This window comes from Aquarana catesbeiana, linkage group LG02, assembly GCF_042186555.1.
Source record: "Aquarana catesbeiana isolate 2022-GZ linkage group LG02, ASM4218655v1, whole genome shotgun sequence".
NCBI classification, from domain to species: Eukaryota; Metazoa; Chordata; class Amphibia; order Anura; family Ranidae; genus Aquarana; species Aquarana catesbeiana.
In genome coordinates this window covers 360,033,554-360,051,336 of record NC_133325.1, presented here as the reverse complement: position 1 = coordinate 360,051,336, position 17,783 = coordinate 360,033,554, and the positions used below count along the sequence as shown (strand labels likewise).

The following is a 17,783-nucleotide window of genomic DNA, read 5'->3' as shown; positions in this document are numbered from 1 at the left end:
TGGTTCTTTTGTTGCCAGCGTTGGAAGCTAATATCTGCAACAACTGTAAAGGGCTGGTTGTCTGTGGCAATGATTTCTGTGATTAGGGTACCAATTTTCTTGGACCGGGGATTTGCCATATTCTTTTAGATTCAAACATCTGTACTATAGTGGGCTTGAAGTTGGCTGAAGAAGCACCTGCATCTTCTTTCTCCCTCTGTGCCTCTTTATAAGCTTCCAGATGTTTGTGGTATTTTTAGTCTTTTCCTTTTTCTGCTCCCATGCTCAGCAGTTTCTGGCAGATATTGCACTTGACCCTCCCTGATGTTGGCTCACTGAAATACTGCCATACCGGGTTGGATTTCTTTTCAGCCATCAGAATTATTATTAAAAGAGAAAAAAATACAATCTCAGTCATTTTAAAGGAGGGAGGTACAGAGAGAGGTGGCTGTGAAGGAGGGAGGTACAGAGAGAGGTGGCTGTGAAGGAGGGTGGGGGGGTACAGAGAGGTGGCTGTGGAGGAGGGGGGGTACAGAGAGGTGGCTGTGGAGGAGGGGGGGGGGTACAGAGGTGGCTGTGGAAGAGGGGGGGGGTACAGAGAGGTGGCTGTGGAAGAGGGGGGGGGGGGTACAGAGAGGTGGATGTGGAGGAGGGAGGTACACTACAGAGAGGTGGCTGTGGAGGAGGGGGGACAAAGTCTGTACCCCCCCCTCCACAGCCACCTCTCTGTACCGCCCTCCCCCCTCCTCCCACAGCCACCTCTCTGTACCCACTTCCTCCGCAGCCCCCACCTCCACAGCCACCTCTCTGTTACACCCCCCCCCCCTCCACAGCCACCACCCGGTACCCCCCCCTTCTCCACAGCCACCTTTCTGTACCCCCCTCCACAGCCACCCCTCTGTACGTGGTGCTGGGCATGGGTGGAGATGCATTGTGGAGACTGGAGGGATGGATGGTGCTGGGCGTGGATGGGGATACATTGTGGAGAAAGGGATGGGTGGGAATACATTGGGATGGAGTAGATGCTGGGTGCGGATAAAGAGGATTGAGTTGGATGAGGATGACTGTGTGGGGATAAGAGTTACATAGTGAAGAGGCTCATCCATTTTCACAATGCAACTCAATGCCAGCTTGTCAGCCTCAGCCAGGTGTTCCTTCACAGGAGAATAAAGTCTGCAGGCAGCACAGGGGGCACAGCAGCACACATTACATTTTTGTCACTTACCCTCCATCCATGCTGCTTTCTGGTACCTATCTGCATGCAACTGATAGGGCTAGGTGCATGCAGATAGACTGACTAGCTGACCGGCCAATCACATTGCAAGCCAACCTAGCAGCAGCCAGCAGGCTCCGCCTCAGCAGGGAAGAAAGAGGAGCCAGCTAGTGCTGGCCGCGATCACCTGCTTGTGGGGGGGTTACTAGTCAGACAGATGGCGGAGGCTCGGGCTTGTGACACGCTAATAATGCTTTCTTCCTCTGCTACAGCCCGCCGGGGGGGGTTGGGCGACAGGTGCGAGGCTAGTTCTCTCGTTCTCTTCTCCTCTATATGGGTCGGCTGCATGCAGGCCGGGTATAGTGTAGCAGCTGCAAACTGGTCCAATTTGCATAATAATTGACGATTTCTTAAAAAAGGACAAATATCGGCCGATATATCAGCCGGTCGACCTCTACTTTCCAAAAAGGGCTAATTTTAGGTCCTCAAGAAATGAGATGGGCTATCAGTGCATCAGGATTGATCAATTTTCAGATATATACCATAGTTTGAGGACTCTATAACTTTCCTACAAACACTAAATATATATACTACTAACAAATAAATGTAGCAGAATACATTTTGGGCTAAGTTTATGAACAAATTATTTATTTGCAAAATTTTATAACAGCAATGAAGAAAAAAAAATGTTCAGTCTTTTTTTGTTTATTTAGCAAAAAAACCCAAAAAACCCAAAAAACCCAGTGGGGATTAACCGCTTACCGACCAGCCGCCATCATTATACTGCGGCAAGGTGGTATGATCCCACGAATCGCCGTAGCTGTACGTCGGCTCGGGAACTCGCTATTGTGGGTGTGTGCGCGCGCTCCCATTGGCAGATCTCCGTTCTGACAGGGGAGATCACACAAATCCTGTCTTTCTGCTAAGCAGGAAGACAGATCTGTGTGTTTCCCCAGTCACACAGTCCCCCATACAGTTAGAAAACACCTGCAGGGAACACATTTAACCCCTTGATCGCCCCTAAGATTAACCCTTTCCCTGCCAGTGTCATTAGTACAATAACAGTGCATATTTTTAGAACTGATTACTTTAATAATGTCACCGTTTCCCAAAAATGTGTCAAAAATGTCAGTTGGGTGTCCGATCTGTCCGCTGCAATCCCGCTAAAAATCACTGATCGCCGCCATTACTAGTAAATAAAATAAATATGTAAAATGCCATAAATCTATCCCCTATTTTGTAGACGCACAATCCAATCAATATACACTTATTTTTCCCAAAAATGTCGGCCTAAACTGATGAATAAATTCTTTTTTTTTACATTTTTTTTGAAGTGTTTTATAGTAGAAAGTAAAACATTTTTTTCCCCCCAAATTGTCACTCTTTTTTTGTTTATAGCGCAAAAAATAAAAACCGCAGAGGTGATCAAATACCACCCAAAGAAAGCAATTTGTGGGACAAAAAGGACGTCAATTTTGTTTGGGTACAGCGTCGCACGACCACGCAATTGTCAGTTAAAGCGACGCAGTGCCGTATTGAAAAAAATGGCCTGGTCAGGAAGTAGGTAACTCCTTCCAGGGATTAAGTGGTTAAATACAACCAGAAGAAAGCTCTAGTTGTGTGAACAAAATGATAAAAATTTTGTTGCATGACCAGGCAATTGTCATTCAACGTGCGACAGCACTGAAATTTACCTGGAAGGGGGTAAAAAAAGTGCCCTGTATTGAAGTGGTTAAAGGAAAAGTAGTCATTTTGATTTTTCTTGGCAGAGCTAAAAACATGCTAGGAGAAGGAGGGGTTATCTGGGGCTTGTCTACATTTTTTTAAATACAGTTTATCAGTGTACTGTTGGTGGCAGTATATGACTGTGTCTCTAAATAGATATAAGGGAAAACCAATTTCAAGCCGTGCTAAAATACAATTTTTTTTTTGAAAGATTACCTTACATTAAGTGCTTCTGCATCAATATTACACTCCGTTAAAAGGCAACGGATATTGTTCAACCGACCATGCATTACTGCAAGATGAAGAGCTGTAAGGAAACACAGAAAATATGATACAGCACACTAGAAATAGTCTATATGTTGTAACATATGCCTTTAATAAAGTCTGAGCCTTAAGGGCAGAGAATTACAGGAGGTGGATATCTGGACAAATATAGGTACTATAACTAGTCAACAGACAGTTTGATTTTTTTTTTTTTTTTTTTTAAACTAGCTGGCCGATGTAATTTGGCAGATCCCTACCAAATCTGCCGAATTTTGATTAGTGTATGGCCAAGCTTTACACTACACGTGTGACGGCCAATCCAACTTAATAAATTGTCTGTGTGACATTTCAATGAAGTTCGTTAAAAAAAAAAAAAAAAAAAAAGTGTAGTACAGTACAATGTGCCGAGATCAGCCCATCAGAACTGTGGCGATTCCGCTGCACCGCACCGCACACCAGCCACTGCATTGTAATGTAGTACATGTGGGACTACTTTTCTCTGCAGTATCATTCCCAACAAGAATACTATCTGAATGAAATTTGCACGTTCTCTCTGTGTCGGTTTTCTCCCACAACCAAAACATACTTATAGGTTAACTGGCTTCCACCCTAACTGGTCCCCTTGTGGTATAGAATAGTTTAACGATCCCTGTTAAAGTGTGGCAGAGAAAGTGACAGTTATGCATTAAAGAATTTATAGATCAGTGCAACCAAACCCACTCAGTCCCCTTCAGCACTTTGCCTCAATCTCCCTACTGCATTCTCCAGATGAAAAAATAAGGGAGCACAAGCCTTGATCACTTAACTGTGAAAGGATTTCTCCACTAAAAAGATACAAGAAGCTGGGTTATAAAATTGACAGTGACCTGGATTGTCATTGTCCTCAAGAGCTACCTTTCCTGAAGAACCATCTTCATGGAGGCCTGGTCCTTTTTTATATATTCTGTTGTTCTATCTGCTGTCCCCTACACAGGTATTGTGTCCTGTAGTATCGTCAAGGACAGCAAATATAACCAGAGTGCAAGGAGGACCAAGTATCCAACACACCCAGAAGTGTCAGATACAGAAGATTCTTTGGATGTCATAGCTGTTGAAGACCGTGAAGAGTCAACACTCACCAGACAGCCAAGTGTTCTTCATCTTATGTTGCAGGAGGCATTTAAAAAAAAAAGTGAAAGAGCTATTTTAAGCTTGCTACCATGTATCTGAAATCATTGGACTGACCAATGAGCAGTATAAACTTCTGATATGTTACCATGGCTGGCAATAAAAACAAAAAAAACTGGTAGACATAGTTATTTATAGACAAATGTAGTTTAGCTTAATGTTATACTGCTAATTTACACAAACCAATTATTTTACCCTGATCTTACAGCAATAAAGTGTAGAAAGTGGAACAAAGCTCTCCTAATATAAAATGCAATCGCTTACTTTGAGGTTTAACTTTCTGCTAGGTTACCTAAAAACGTGATATTTTAAAATTAACAGACTTTGAGGCTTATATTTTGTGGTAAAATCTGGGGGGGGGGGGGGGGGGGTGTAAATTACCTACATTTTGTGTTCAGAAAAGAAGAGGAAAATGCTTAGACTCTTAATTTTTCAATAATAATAATTAAAAAAAAATGTATATACAAAACTGCCACCCAATTATAGCTGTTAGGGTATAACAGATTAAAAGTAGAAGGTGCAAAACAGGGACATCTCTGAAACAAAAGTCCCTATGGAGTTGATTTACTAAAACTGCAGAGTGTAAAATCTGGTGCAGCTCTGCATAGAAACCTATCAGCTTTCAGGTTAGAAACTGATTGGCTACCAGGCACAGCTGTACCAAATTCTGTACTCTCCAGTTTTAGTAAATCAACCCCTATGTATGCTTAAAAATCATGTGAAAATCATTTTGGTATGCAAAGCAGTTAACGTTTTTGATGTGTAAATCTTCTGTGCTTACCAAAACTTAGCAACCTCAAAATTTGGTCTGGTCACAAAAGTTTTGATTACCCTGTGACTTAAAAGGGTTAGGTTTCATGCCTGTAACCACTTGCAAAATTAAAAAGGAATGATTTAATTTCAATTTACCATTATTGCCATTTTCATCTGTGGCTGCAAACTCAACACCGTTCTCCAAGAGTACAGAACAGATGGTGGGCAGATCCTGCTGTGCTGCGAGGTGAAGTGCAGTCTGACGATGCTTTGTCAATTCATTCACCTGAGCACCTGCAAGGAGCTATCAAAACACAATATCAAAGTTAGTTGGCGAAATCCTAAAACAAATCTTAGTGCAACACTAAGATATTAATGGTCACATTTTGGAAACAGACAGGAGGGAAGCTGGCCCTTGCTGGTTTGTTACATAGAGGTCATCAGTGCTAAGATAGCCCAACATTTCACAGTTTTTACCTGGTGGATTTCACAGGTTTAGACCTGGTGGAATTCCTAAAAGTGGCCCAATGCAAATCCTCATCCTTTTTTCAGGAACTTGTGTAACACAGCCACTACAGACTACACAAGCTGTTTTTTAATTAAATGTTAATAAAAATGATCTTTCCACTTCAGCGGGGGAATCGCGCTGACAGACAAAAAATCCAAACCTGAAAGCATCGATTTCAGGTATCGGCGCATTTGCACGAGTACCGATACTTGTACAAATGCTTAGTATCAGCACCGATACCAGTATCGGTGCAACCCTAGTACTAATAAAGGGTCATTTACTGGCAGAGTTTCCACCTGTCGTGTACAAATATAAATACCACCTTACGATATCAAACCAGTATATGAATATGAATGGCTAGGATTGAAGTTCATCAACAAACAATCATAAAAATGGTGAACATACATTAAATTCCTAAAATAATATCAAATCCAAATACAGTGGTACCTTGGATTACGAGCATAATTAGTTCCAGAAGAATGCTTGTAATCCAAAGCACTCGTATATCAAAGCGAGTTTCCCCATAGAAGTCAATGGAAACTCAGATAATTCCACAGTGACTTCTATTGTATGCAGTACCGCATGTGGCCAGAGGTGGTGGTGGTGGGGGAGAGGCTCCTCAGTGTTACCGGCAGCCCCGCACTTCTGGCCAAATGTGGTACTGCACACAGCAGAGGCTTGAATCCTGCTGGTTTTGCGTGACAATGCTCCCAACCAAGTCAGGATCTTTAAAAAAATAATAGCTCGTATTGCAAAATGCTTGTTAACCGCGTTACTCGCAATCCGAGGTAATACTGTATATGTGATAGAGATCTCTCTCTCTCTCTCTATATATATATATATATATATATATATATATATATATAGATAGATAGATAGATAGATAGATAGATAGATAGATAGAGAGAGAGAGAGAGAGAGAGAGAGATCCAGTGTTACTGCAGCCCAACACCATTAAAGTGCTTCAGTATGCAGATTTCCTTTTATCTTCACCACTAGTGCTCAAGTGATGGATGTGAATTCTCCATAGGTGTTTGACCCCTTTTTACAGGAAGGTCAAAAAACGCTTAGGGACTCAACACTGGAAAGTTCCTCTGTTGTAGCCACTCCACTTATTTCCTCCAATTTGGGGTAAGAATGAAGGAAGGAAGTACAGTGGAACCTCGGATTGCGAGTAACGCGGTTAAACAGCGCGTCACAATACGAGCTATTATTTTTTAAACACTCTGACTCGGTTTGCGAGTGTTGTCTCGCAAAACGAGCAGGATTCAAACATCTGCGATATGCAGTACCGCATCCGGCCAGAGGTGGGGGGGTGCCAGTGAGACTCGGAGCCGGTCAGAAACACTCAGTTTCCGAGTGTTTCCAAGCCTTTCTGAGTGCATCTGAGCTATCTCCGAGTATTTCCAAATCTCTCCGGCGCCCCCCCCCACCTCTGGCCACATACAGTTTTGCATGCAATAGAAGTCCATGTGGAACGAATTATCTTCGTTGCCACTGACTTCTATGGGGAAACTCGCTTTGATATGCGAGTGCTTTGGATTACAAGCATTCTCCTGGAATGGTCTATGGTCGAATTCCAAGTTTCCACTGTAACTCAAGGCAGCCTACCACCCACCCTCATGTATGAAAATGCAGGGACCCGGGGCAAAGGTTATTGTGATCACTGGTCACTGGCAATCTTGTCAACATAGCCAGCGAGGCTCCTAGTTGGCTGCCCCGCCCTCATCTAACCTACAGGACCTGTCGCCATGATAAACTTTACCCACCATACATGAGGGTGGGTGGTAGGCTGCCTTGAGTTACTTCCTTCATCCTTACCCCAAATTGGAGGAAATAAGTGGATTGGCTACAGCAGAGGAACTTTCCAGTTTCAATTTTAAGGATTGAATTTATGTTCACAATTTTTATGATTGTTTGTTGATGGACTTCAATCCTAACTATTCATATTCACATGTTGGTTTGATATAGTGGTGATTTAAATTATAATATGTGAGCACCATACTTTGTTTGCAATTTATGATTTGAGGTGTATTTATTAAAGGGGCAGCCACATTTTTCATTATATTTACATTAGGGCACCATGCACTGGTTATACTTTTTCATAAATAAAAGCTTAGCTGCTAGCTGAAGATAGTGAATGGAAGGCTCCATGATCAGAGGTAGCAGATTTCCACATCAGAATGGGACAAGTATATCCCCTAAGAAATCAATCACCATGAAACATTTGAAAGGTTCTGAAGATCAATAGAAAAAATATGGACCCATGTAATATGAATACAGAACTAGCAAACTTGCTGATGGTCTTAAACACACACCCTTCTCACCTATGGCACCATTCTCTGACTTAATCCACTGCCCAAATATTTTTTAAAGCTTCCATTTGTCATTGAACGCAGCATGATATACGTATATGCACAAGCAGACAAAGAAAGAGATCGCTAAAATTTAACAGTACACGTGTAGGTGTGCAAAAAAAACCTAACAAGTAGCCAAACCAAGTTTTGGCTACTTGTTTGTTACTTTCAGCTATTACTGAATGTCTTTATAGTAAGGGACAGAAGCTAAGAAGCTAATATGGCTATCACAGAAAACATGTGCTTTAAATTCCTTGTGTTTTTAAATCTAGGCATGTGTATATAACATATAAAACGTGCTGCGCTAATCCCAATATATATCAGAAAATGTGTACTCCAAAGCACTGTATAGTGACAAATATTTTTTTTTTTAAAAATCCAAAGAACAGTGGGGGAAAAAATATAAACAGTAAGGAATGATTGTTAATACACATTATTCCAGCGAAATAAATTATCCCCAAAGACCATGAAATACATAAACCAGAAGAAAAAAAGAAAATCTTCATATGTGCCCCACTCCCAAAGATCAACTCCACCACCGTGCCTATGTAAAGGGACTTACCGAAGAGACTTGACCACCTACTACAGAAAAGTCACATTGCATATGATGGTAACATATACAATGGGTAATATCCACCACTTCTCATGGAAATCTCCCTCCAACCTTTATATGCATACCAAAACAGAAAAAAAGGAGGCAAGTGTTCCAAATACTGTAAATCTGGTATTAAAGTTTATTAAAATAGTTTTAAAAAACTCACACAGAAAAAAAATAAAATAACAGCGCTGTATAGCATTACTGTTCTGGAATTCCAACCGTGGGTTTGCATAAGCGTGGTGACGTTACAGCATTTAGCTCTGTGATGTCACCACGCTTACACATGTTTTATATGTTATATTGATTATCCATCATGTGAGCAGCTACAATTTGTAAGCACAGTTTCTTGTTTAATTTTTTTAAACTGTTAGGCTTGTGTACATACCAAGTTGCGGACAATAATTTCTGATCCAGCCTGCACAGCTAGATGGATGGGAGTTAACTTGGAGGCATCCTGCACTCTTGAATTGACATTGGCGTGTACACTGATCAGAAAGAGTACACTCTCGATGTCAGAATTCTGCACTGCGACATGCATGAAGTTCCTTCCTTTGTTATCCACCTAAAGGAAAGACCAAAGCTTTATCATAAAAAAGCAAAAAAGAGCAACCTGATAGTAATGGCCACAGTCACTGAATAGGTAAATTGAAAAACACCACTACTTCTAAATTGAGCAATGTCAGTTGTAAAAAGGGTGTATTAGCAACATTATTTGTGTTTTAGTGTTTTAATGTTTTAATGGCATTTTTAATCAGAAGTTTTACTCCCCTTTATGACCAGGCCATTTTTTGCGATATGGCACTGCGTTACTTTGACAATTGCGTGGTCATGCAATGCTGACCTTTTTTTCCCCACAAATAGAGCTTTCTTTTGGTGGTATTTGATCACCTCTGCGTTTACTTTTTGTGCTATAAACAAAAAAAAAAAAAAAAAAAGACTGACAATTTTGAAAAGAAAAAAAAAAAAAAATTTATTAACTTGCCGCTATAAAACATAGCCAATAAAAAAAAAAATTGAAAAAAGTTAAATTTCTTCATAAATTTAGGCCAATATGTATTCTGCTACATATTATTGGTAAAAAAAAATCCCAATAAGAGTATATTGATTGGTTTGTGCAATAGTTATAGCGTCTATAAACCATGGGATATTTTTATTATTATTTTTTTTTTTTTTTACTAGTAATGGCGGTGATCAGCGACTTATAGCTGCACTGCGATATTGCGGTGAACATTCTGACACTGACACGTTTTGGGGACCAGTGACAATAATACAGTGATCAGTGCTAAATATATGCACTGTCACTGTACTAATGACACTGGCTGGGAAGGGGTGTGTGCCTAGCCAGTCTTTTACTATACTGTGTGAGGTGCTTTTACTAGAGAAGACGTGGAATTTATTTCCTGCTTTGCAGGGGCAAAAACTCTATTCCTTCCCCTTTCAGAACAGAGATCTCCCTTGTTTACATAGGCAGATCGCAGTTGTGTCTCTCTGCCCGATGAACGGCAGGTGTCGGAGGACATCGTGTACCCTGTACCTGCCACCGATCAGCCTCCGCTGTGTGTGATAACAGCGGAAGCGATCTGCCGACGCACATGCGTGCCCCATATCCGGAAGTGTCGAATCACGGATCTATACGTGATCCGGCGCACAGGTGCTGCCCTGTAACAGTATAACTGCTATAGAGCAGACCTAAAGTGGTTAAATAGACCCTATACTTATATGTCACCAAAACACTAAATTACACTAAGTGTTAAAAGTCTTTCTGGGATAGAAAAAAAGTACTAGAAGAGCTGAAGTATGTTACTATTGGAAAAAAATGGTCCAGTGCTAATCAAAAGTCTAGGATTTGGTCATGTGACCTATGTTAAAAGGAGAAGTCAAGCCTGAGCTTTTTAGCCTGGGCTTCTCCTATGGGTCACAGGAGTTCAGTTCGTTTTGCACTCCTGTGACCCGTTTTCAGGAGAGAGCGGTCTGAATTACGCTCTCCGCTGACGTCACCAAGATCAGTCCAGGCAGCGAGTCATCCTGACTTAGGAAGTTTGGATCCGCCAGCTGCCTGGACTGATGGCAGTCTCAGCCTCTCGGTGAGACGCTGAAACGGCCACTCCCACCCCTTAACAGCTCAGTGCTCCAATGAGCGGGAAGGAGCAGAGCAGGAGAGATGCTGACTGACAGGCAGCAGATCTCTGCTCAGGGAGGTGAGAGAACCGAGCCATTGGTAATGTTCGATGGCTTGGTTCTCAGTGCAGAGGCAGTGGGGAACAGCTAGGCAAGTATGACTCTAGAAAAAAAACAAAACATACTTCTCTTTTAAAGAGGAGGACCAGAAGTCAAATTGGCCTCCGTCTCCTGTGGAAAATTCTGATCCTCTTTTTCAGCAGAGATCATGTAGTTATGTTATCAGCACCGGAGGAAGCCGGTTTTGGGCCTTCTGATAGTTATCAACCCCAGCAAGACTGCTAAATTACCTTTAACACTTAAACAACTACACTTTTCTTACAGTAGCCTCCCAAGTGCAGAAATTGCAGCTGCTGGTCGTGGTTGAGCAGTAATTCCCCATAGAACTAAAAGGAGCCATGCTCCTAGCATCTCTACTGTAGGGGTACAGTTGCAACAACTCCATTCAGGTCTATGGAGGAATCACTACGCCGACACGGTTGGCACCAGGGTAAATTTCTGCACCTGGGATGTAAACAGAATGGCAGGCTGCTGATGCCATGGAGAGGTAAGGGTGCACAGGAGCAGGTGAGTTCTAGATCAGGTTAGGGGGTCTATGTATCAAAAGTGTAGCTGCATAAATACAAACACCCACAAATACATTATATATCCCCATTTATAAGCACAAGCATTGCATGTATGACCAGGTTAAAGGAAATCAAGAAGGGAATGGCTTAAATAACTCCACATTCATGTAAAAAAAAAAAAAAAAAAAAAAAAAAGTATAATATATATATATATATATATATATATATATATATATATATATATATATATCTCACATATACAATTGAATATTAAATATTACATTTCCTTTTCATTCTACAGTGCTGTAATTTTTTGTAAAATTCAGTGAAATATGGCAACCTGGAAGTGTTCCATACACCATTGGTGTACGGAACACCCCCAGAAATGTAATTTCCTGAATCCCAGAAGTCTGTACAAAAGTACATGTCAAATTTCAGGCATCCTCTGCAACCAAATCTTAATTTTTGATGAGATACTCCCAAAGGGTTAGTTAGCCATGTGTAAAGGGGTGCCAACCCTGCATTTTCCTCATTAGAACACTGCAGTGCATCAGCTGATTAATAATGAAAAAATCTTTCTTAAGATTCACTCTGCAGACAAACCGCTATTTCTTCAGAGCAGAAATAAATAGGAATCTGCAAAAAAACGTTTGCACCTAAAGTACCTTTCAATTTACTTTTTTGCTGTCCATGTACAAATGAGGAAATTTCCCTTGACTTCCTGTCCCAGAAATGCAACAGGAAGTTAAAACTCCAAAAGTGAAGGGAATTCTTATTTTAATTGCCCCAAACAGGTATTCCCGTTAGAAGATTTCCCTCATCTTTTCTTCTGGTGACAACTCTAAAATGTTGTATTTCCCCCCATGCTTTTGTTTTCAGTGAACATTAACCATTACAGTGGTGAATCTCCCCAAAGGGGAGAAAGGGAGAGCAATAAAAACTTAAAGTAGTTGTAAACTCTCCCCCAAAACTTTGTTCCATGTAAATCAGCATAAAAAACCCTAATGAACACTGCTTGTAGATATCTCCTTACTTGCTTAGTATTGTTGTAATCCTTTTTGTTCTTTAGAATGACGTCACTGAGCATGCCAATATCTGCCCTGATTTACGGCACACTCTGTGTGCTTGACTGTCTATTATCAGGACTTCCAATGTCACAACATTGAAATCCCACGAGACTGCATAATCACCCAGAGCTTCGTACTACACCCACGTGACATCACATGGAGTGTAAACCTGGGCATCAGACAGCATTACTGCAGTCTTATCAGCTGAAGCTGATAAGACTGACATAAGCAAACACTAGATAATCGGCACAAGTAAATACTATAAAATAAAAAGTCAGCTATGAGCAGGGTTGCCATAGAAACATTGGATTGAGAAGGAGGCTTGGTTAACAGTACAGGAAGTGCTCAATGTAAGGGCAGAAATACACTCTACTGTGGACTCAGAAAACAATACTTAAGATGGTGCTTCCTTACCCTGGAAACAAGTTTTTTAAAGTTTCTTTAAACAGTAAGTAATATGCGATTTGGACTGGATTACAGTGGCTATAATTTGATAATTACTTATTATAATGGACTAAATGAAAAGAAGCATCAGAGTGGGAGAGTTTACTTCCTCTTTAACAGAGGGTTTTCACCCTTGGCACTTTATCCTAAACTAAAATGAAATTGACAGGAGGGTTAAACCCTTCCATGCTCTATCCTGAACTAAAATCTTGACAGAGGGTTTGACCCGTCCCCACAATGACAATCATAGCTCTGGAACCAGCATGTAGCCTATAATAGCCCTCAAAAATTCCACTTGCCTGCTCGCATTCTGCAGTGGACTTTGAGGGCTGGCGAGCTATGGCTGCCTGGGAGCGGGGGGGGTTGTATGGGAGCCGCAATCACAGAGGTGAAGAGGGGAGAGCAAACGGCTGGATGATGAGAGTGCCGGGGAACATTACAGCTTTCATTTAAATTGCTGTGTGCTCCCCGCACACGCTGTCACATACAGCCCCTTCCTCTTTGTCCGGGACTTTGATAGACAGATCAGCAGTCCAATCCCGGGACATGTGACGTCTATCAAAGTTCCCCGACACAGCAATTGAAATGAAATCTGTGATCTTCCTTGGCACTCATCATCCGGCCGGCAATTCCTCTCCCCCTGCACGGGTAGGCTGCATTGGGTGGACGCAGGCAGGCTGTATTGTTGAGCATAGTTGAGGCTGCACGAATAAAGTTGTTAATACCGTATTTATCGGCGTATACCACGCACTGGCGTATAACACGCACCCTAATTTAGGAGGGAATTTTAAGGAAAAAAAAAAAAAAAACTTTTAGGAGGGAAGTTGAAGGAAAAAAAAACGTACATTTAAATGCCCATCATTGCAGCCTTCTCAGTGCAGCCTTGCCCCAGTGCAGCCATGTCAGTGCAGCCATGCCAGTGCAGCCATGCCAGTGCAGCCTTCCCCAGTGCAGCCTTCCCCAGTGCAGCCTTCCCCAGTGCAGCCTCGCATCCCGTGGTCCCGGACCCCTGCCATCCTGTCTTTCAAAATCGCCGACCGCGATTTGAAAATGGCGCCGCCGGCGCCGAAATACACAGAGCCGGTCCTCGGCTCTTCTCGGCGACTCTCGTTTACTTTCGGCTCCACTCGTAGTCCCGAGCGGAGCTATCTGAACCTAGCCGAGTAAACTCGGCTAGGTTCAGGCGGCGCTCAAGTGAAGACGAAAGTGGCCGAGAAGAGCCGAGGACCGGCACGGTGTATTTCGGCGCAGGCGGCGCCATTTTCAAATCGCGGACGGCGATTTTGAAAATCTGGCCGCTCCGGATCGCAGGGGATCGGCGTATAACACGCACCCACGATTTTCCCCTGATTTTAAGGGGAAAAAAATGCGTGTTATACGCCGATAAATACGGTATTTATTTTTATAACTTAATTCTTCATAAAACATTTAAGTGTCATTTCATGAGATAATTTATGAGGGTGTGTTTCGGGGTAGAATTAGGGGCGGGGCAGGGTATGGGTTGGGTGGGGCAACTGGTGGCGAGTAACCCTTGAGGCCTGGCTAGTAGCTCAGGAAATTTTGAGCCCTGGCCTAGAAGTCACATAAGCTCTGGCTTCTGAGTTTAGAAGAGCATGCTGGCAAAAGAATGGAAATAGTACACCACTTACCTGCTCAGCTGCTCCTGGCTCCCGTTTCAGGATCGCCTCTGCAGCTTTATTGTTTTTGAATGTCATAGCACAGGCAAAAGGGGTCATACCCTGTCTGTCTCGCACATTCAGTCTGATATCTTGGTGTAGAATCATTAGCTGGATAATTACACTGTGCTGATTGCTAATGGCAATGTGGATTGGAGTTCTCCCCTCTGCATCCTGCAATACAAAAAACAACTCATGTCACCCATAATAAATTACCAAACTATGTGCAGACAGGAATGTTCTCCTGATACAAATACAATACAAATCAATCCTTGCACAGTTATGGAGAGCTTGTACTCCAAATGGAGTCCAGAATATGTTTTTTTCCAAATTACTACACAGAAGGTGCAGCACATATAAAACAGCAGGGGGTTTACAAAATAAGTACACTTTAAACTTTTTTGTACTTCACACGAACATGAACCATTTATTTATACCTGGGTATTTACATTGGCACCAAATTCCAGAAGGCACTGTACTACTTCCTCCAAACCCCAACAAGCAGCTAAATGTAAAGGCGTTTGTCCATCTCTGGCCTCTTCTTCCCCTTCACCATTTGGTCCTGGTTTTCTGGAGCTATTTACATCACAACCACTGCAAGTAAATTAAATACATTAACAGCTGCTAATGGCATTTGAAGTTTATCCTATGCACAAGATCTGCACCATTTTGTGAAATGAGGATTTTTTTGAGGGCGGCTGAGAATTACACGCCAACACTACAATCTAGCTATAAAATCCAGGTCAAAGTGACTTCTATAACGCATTGGCAATGAAGGTTAGATGTGTTTAGGATGAAAGTCTGACAGCTGGGTCACTTGCTTGGCAGATCTGCTTGAAGATCCATTAAAGTAATTTGAAACGATCAATTTTTTTTTTTTAAACAAACATGCAATGTCATTAAGATGTCGTTTAGCATGAAATGCATCACCTTCTCAATAATGAACATAAACAGAAAACCAAAAGAATAGTGGGATTTTCACGGTGCTCGAATTCTCATAAATTAACTCAACCACAAGTATTAAAAAATCCTGGGTCACACTTTTAAAAGGTAATTTATCCAAAATCGTTTTTTTATTTTTATAAAGGAAAGGAAGGGGAGAGTAAGGAAGCAGGAAAAGAATAAGCAAAAATAAATATATATCAAAAAAACAAAACAAAACATCTTTTTGGAAACACTGTAAGTGGATCTAATTCTCATTTACCATTCAATTATACTCTACAGCAGGGGTCCCCAACCACCAGCCTCTGGCCTCTCTGCAGCTGGGCCACGGGTGCGGGGGGGGGGGTCTGGGGGGCTGGCAGGCCAGTGAGCAGACATCTGGTGGCAAGTGACAATCCGCATCCTATGGCAAGTGACAATCTGCATCTGGTGGCAGGTGACGTGGCAAGTGACAAGCATCATCTGGTGGCAAGCGACGTGGCAAGTGACAAGCAGCATCTGGTGGCAAGCGACGTGGCAAGTGACAAGCAGCATCTGGTGGCAGGCGATGGTGGCAAGTGACAAGCTGCATCTGGTGGCAGGCGATGGTGGCAAGTAACACACTGCATCTGGTGGCAAGCGACTGTGGCATGTGACACTCAGGGCTTCCCCTGATTCTGTGTTATGGTGAGTTGAACTATTTCATTTTATATTACAATGTAATAGAAATAATGCGCTTCAATCATCCCGACACCATATAAACCTTGGTGCCATGATGATTGAGACGTCAATGCCAGCCATTGCCCCGACAAATTGCCCGCAAATAAATGCACACCCCCCTAGCCCAGGCCTTGGCATAATTTTCTTCCATGCAGCCAGTCCCCAGTGCCACAAAGATTGGGACCGCTGCTCTACAGCACGACTTTGAGAGTGTTGAATTCATGGGCATTTTCATTATTATCCTAGCCATCTATAAGTTATAACTACTGTTTCCAACAGGTCTAGGCAAGTCCTGCCCATGTTTTTTGTACCAAATTGGGGGACTACATTACTGCTTATGTAGGCTTTTTGGATGGATTTCTGCTATTAGTGTATACATTTTTTACATGGTCTGTTTTCTGTGTGATCTTGTCCAGATGCCCCCACCATTTAGCTCCTTGCCACCCACTCTACTCTGTTTTCTGACTCATGACCTTTGGGGTACTTATTTCTGGCCCTACTAGTGTGCAACACTGACGGAGATATTTAGTTGTTTTTGAACATGCAAATATAGGATTATATGATTATGTTATGCATCGTTGATTTTTATGATAATGTGAATAAGCTGATTGCTAACACGTGTCCCCTAGTTTTTAAGGACTCCTGGAGAAGCGTCACACCACGAAGCGTGTTTGGACCATTGGGTTTTACCTTTCATAGACATAGCACCTCCAATTACTAAGAACTATTGTACCTTATTTGTATTATTGCATATTGGTTATATGAGATGGATAGAATGTAATGATATGTATGGGGGTCTGGTCCATCTAACACTCAGTATGTTGGATGCCTAATGTAGGGGAATAGCAAACACATTTTTCACTCATTTGATCTTATTCTATTACATGGTAATGTTTCTACACAATAAAATGCTATACAGATTATTTTTTTAATACTTGTGGTCATGAAATAACAAACATGTCATATTTACCTCCTCTGCGCAATGGTTTTGCACAGAGCAGCCCCAAATCTCTTCTGTGGTCCCCAGCTGGCACTCCTGGCTTCCCCCCTAGCAAGCTGCTTGCTATGGGGGCACTCGTGCATGCTCAATCCCGAACCAGGATGTGCCAGTGGGTGACCCCAGAAGAGGAGGTTTGGGGCTGCTTCTGTGCAAAACCATTGCACAGAGGAGGTAAATATAACATGTTTGTTATTTCACAACCACAAGTATTAAAAACACAAATCTATATAGCACTTTATTGTGTATAAAATATTATTATGTAATAGAATAAGGTAAAATGAGTAAAAAAAAATCTGTGTTTGCTATTCCAAAAACAAAGCAGCTCAGCCCCATTCCCCCCTTCACAAGATTTGACTGACAGCAACAGGAGCCATTGGTTCCCATTGCTGGCACCATGTAAAGTGAGGAGAGCGAAAGAGAGCAGCACTGCTGCTTCCGGGCACACTGCTGGATCGAGACTGGCTCAGGTAAGTACTTGAGAGGAGCAGATCACAGGTTTTTAAAAATGTAAGAACTCACATTAAGTACAGTTCAAATGCAAAATCTGCATAGGTGTCCCGGTCCTGCCGATTACAGAAAATCACGGCCACTGGAGGTATTAACAGGGCTGGAGGAGATGTACAGGCGGTCCGCCCCCAAGCTGACAC

General features: G+C 42.2%; 1 protein-coding gene across 1 annotated transcript in view; it reads right to left on the bottom strand.

Annotated features, from left to right (window-relative positions):
* ANKFY1 (ankyrin repeat and FYVE domain containing 1) overlaps nucleotides 1–17,783 on the bottom strand; it is an 80,899-nt gene that overhangs the window by 14,682 nt on the left and 48,434 nt on the right. The window contains exons 17-21 of the mRNA XM_073615047.1: nucleotides 14,933–15,089; nucleotides 14,469–14,669; nucleotides 8,950–9,126; nucleotides 5,258–5,405; nucleotides 3,134–3,224 (exon numbers count right to left, since the gene is read on the bottom strand). Coding sequence (XP_073471148.1) covers nucleotides 3,134–3,224; nucleotides 5,258–5,405; nucleotides 8,950–9,126; nucleotides 14,469–14,669; nucleotides 14,933–15,089 — 774 coding nt within the window. The remainder of the gene's footprint in view (nucleotides 1–3,133; nucleotides 3,225–5,257; nucleotides 5,406–8,949; nucleotides 9,127–14,468; nucleotides 14,670–14,932; nucleotides 15,090–17,783) is intronic.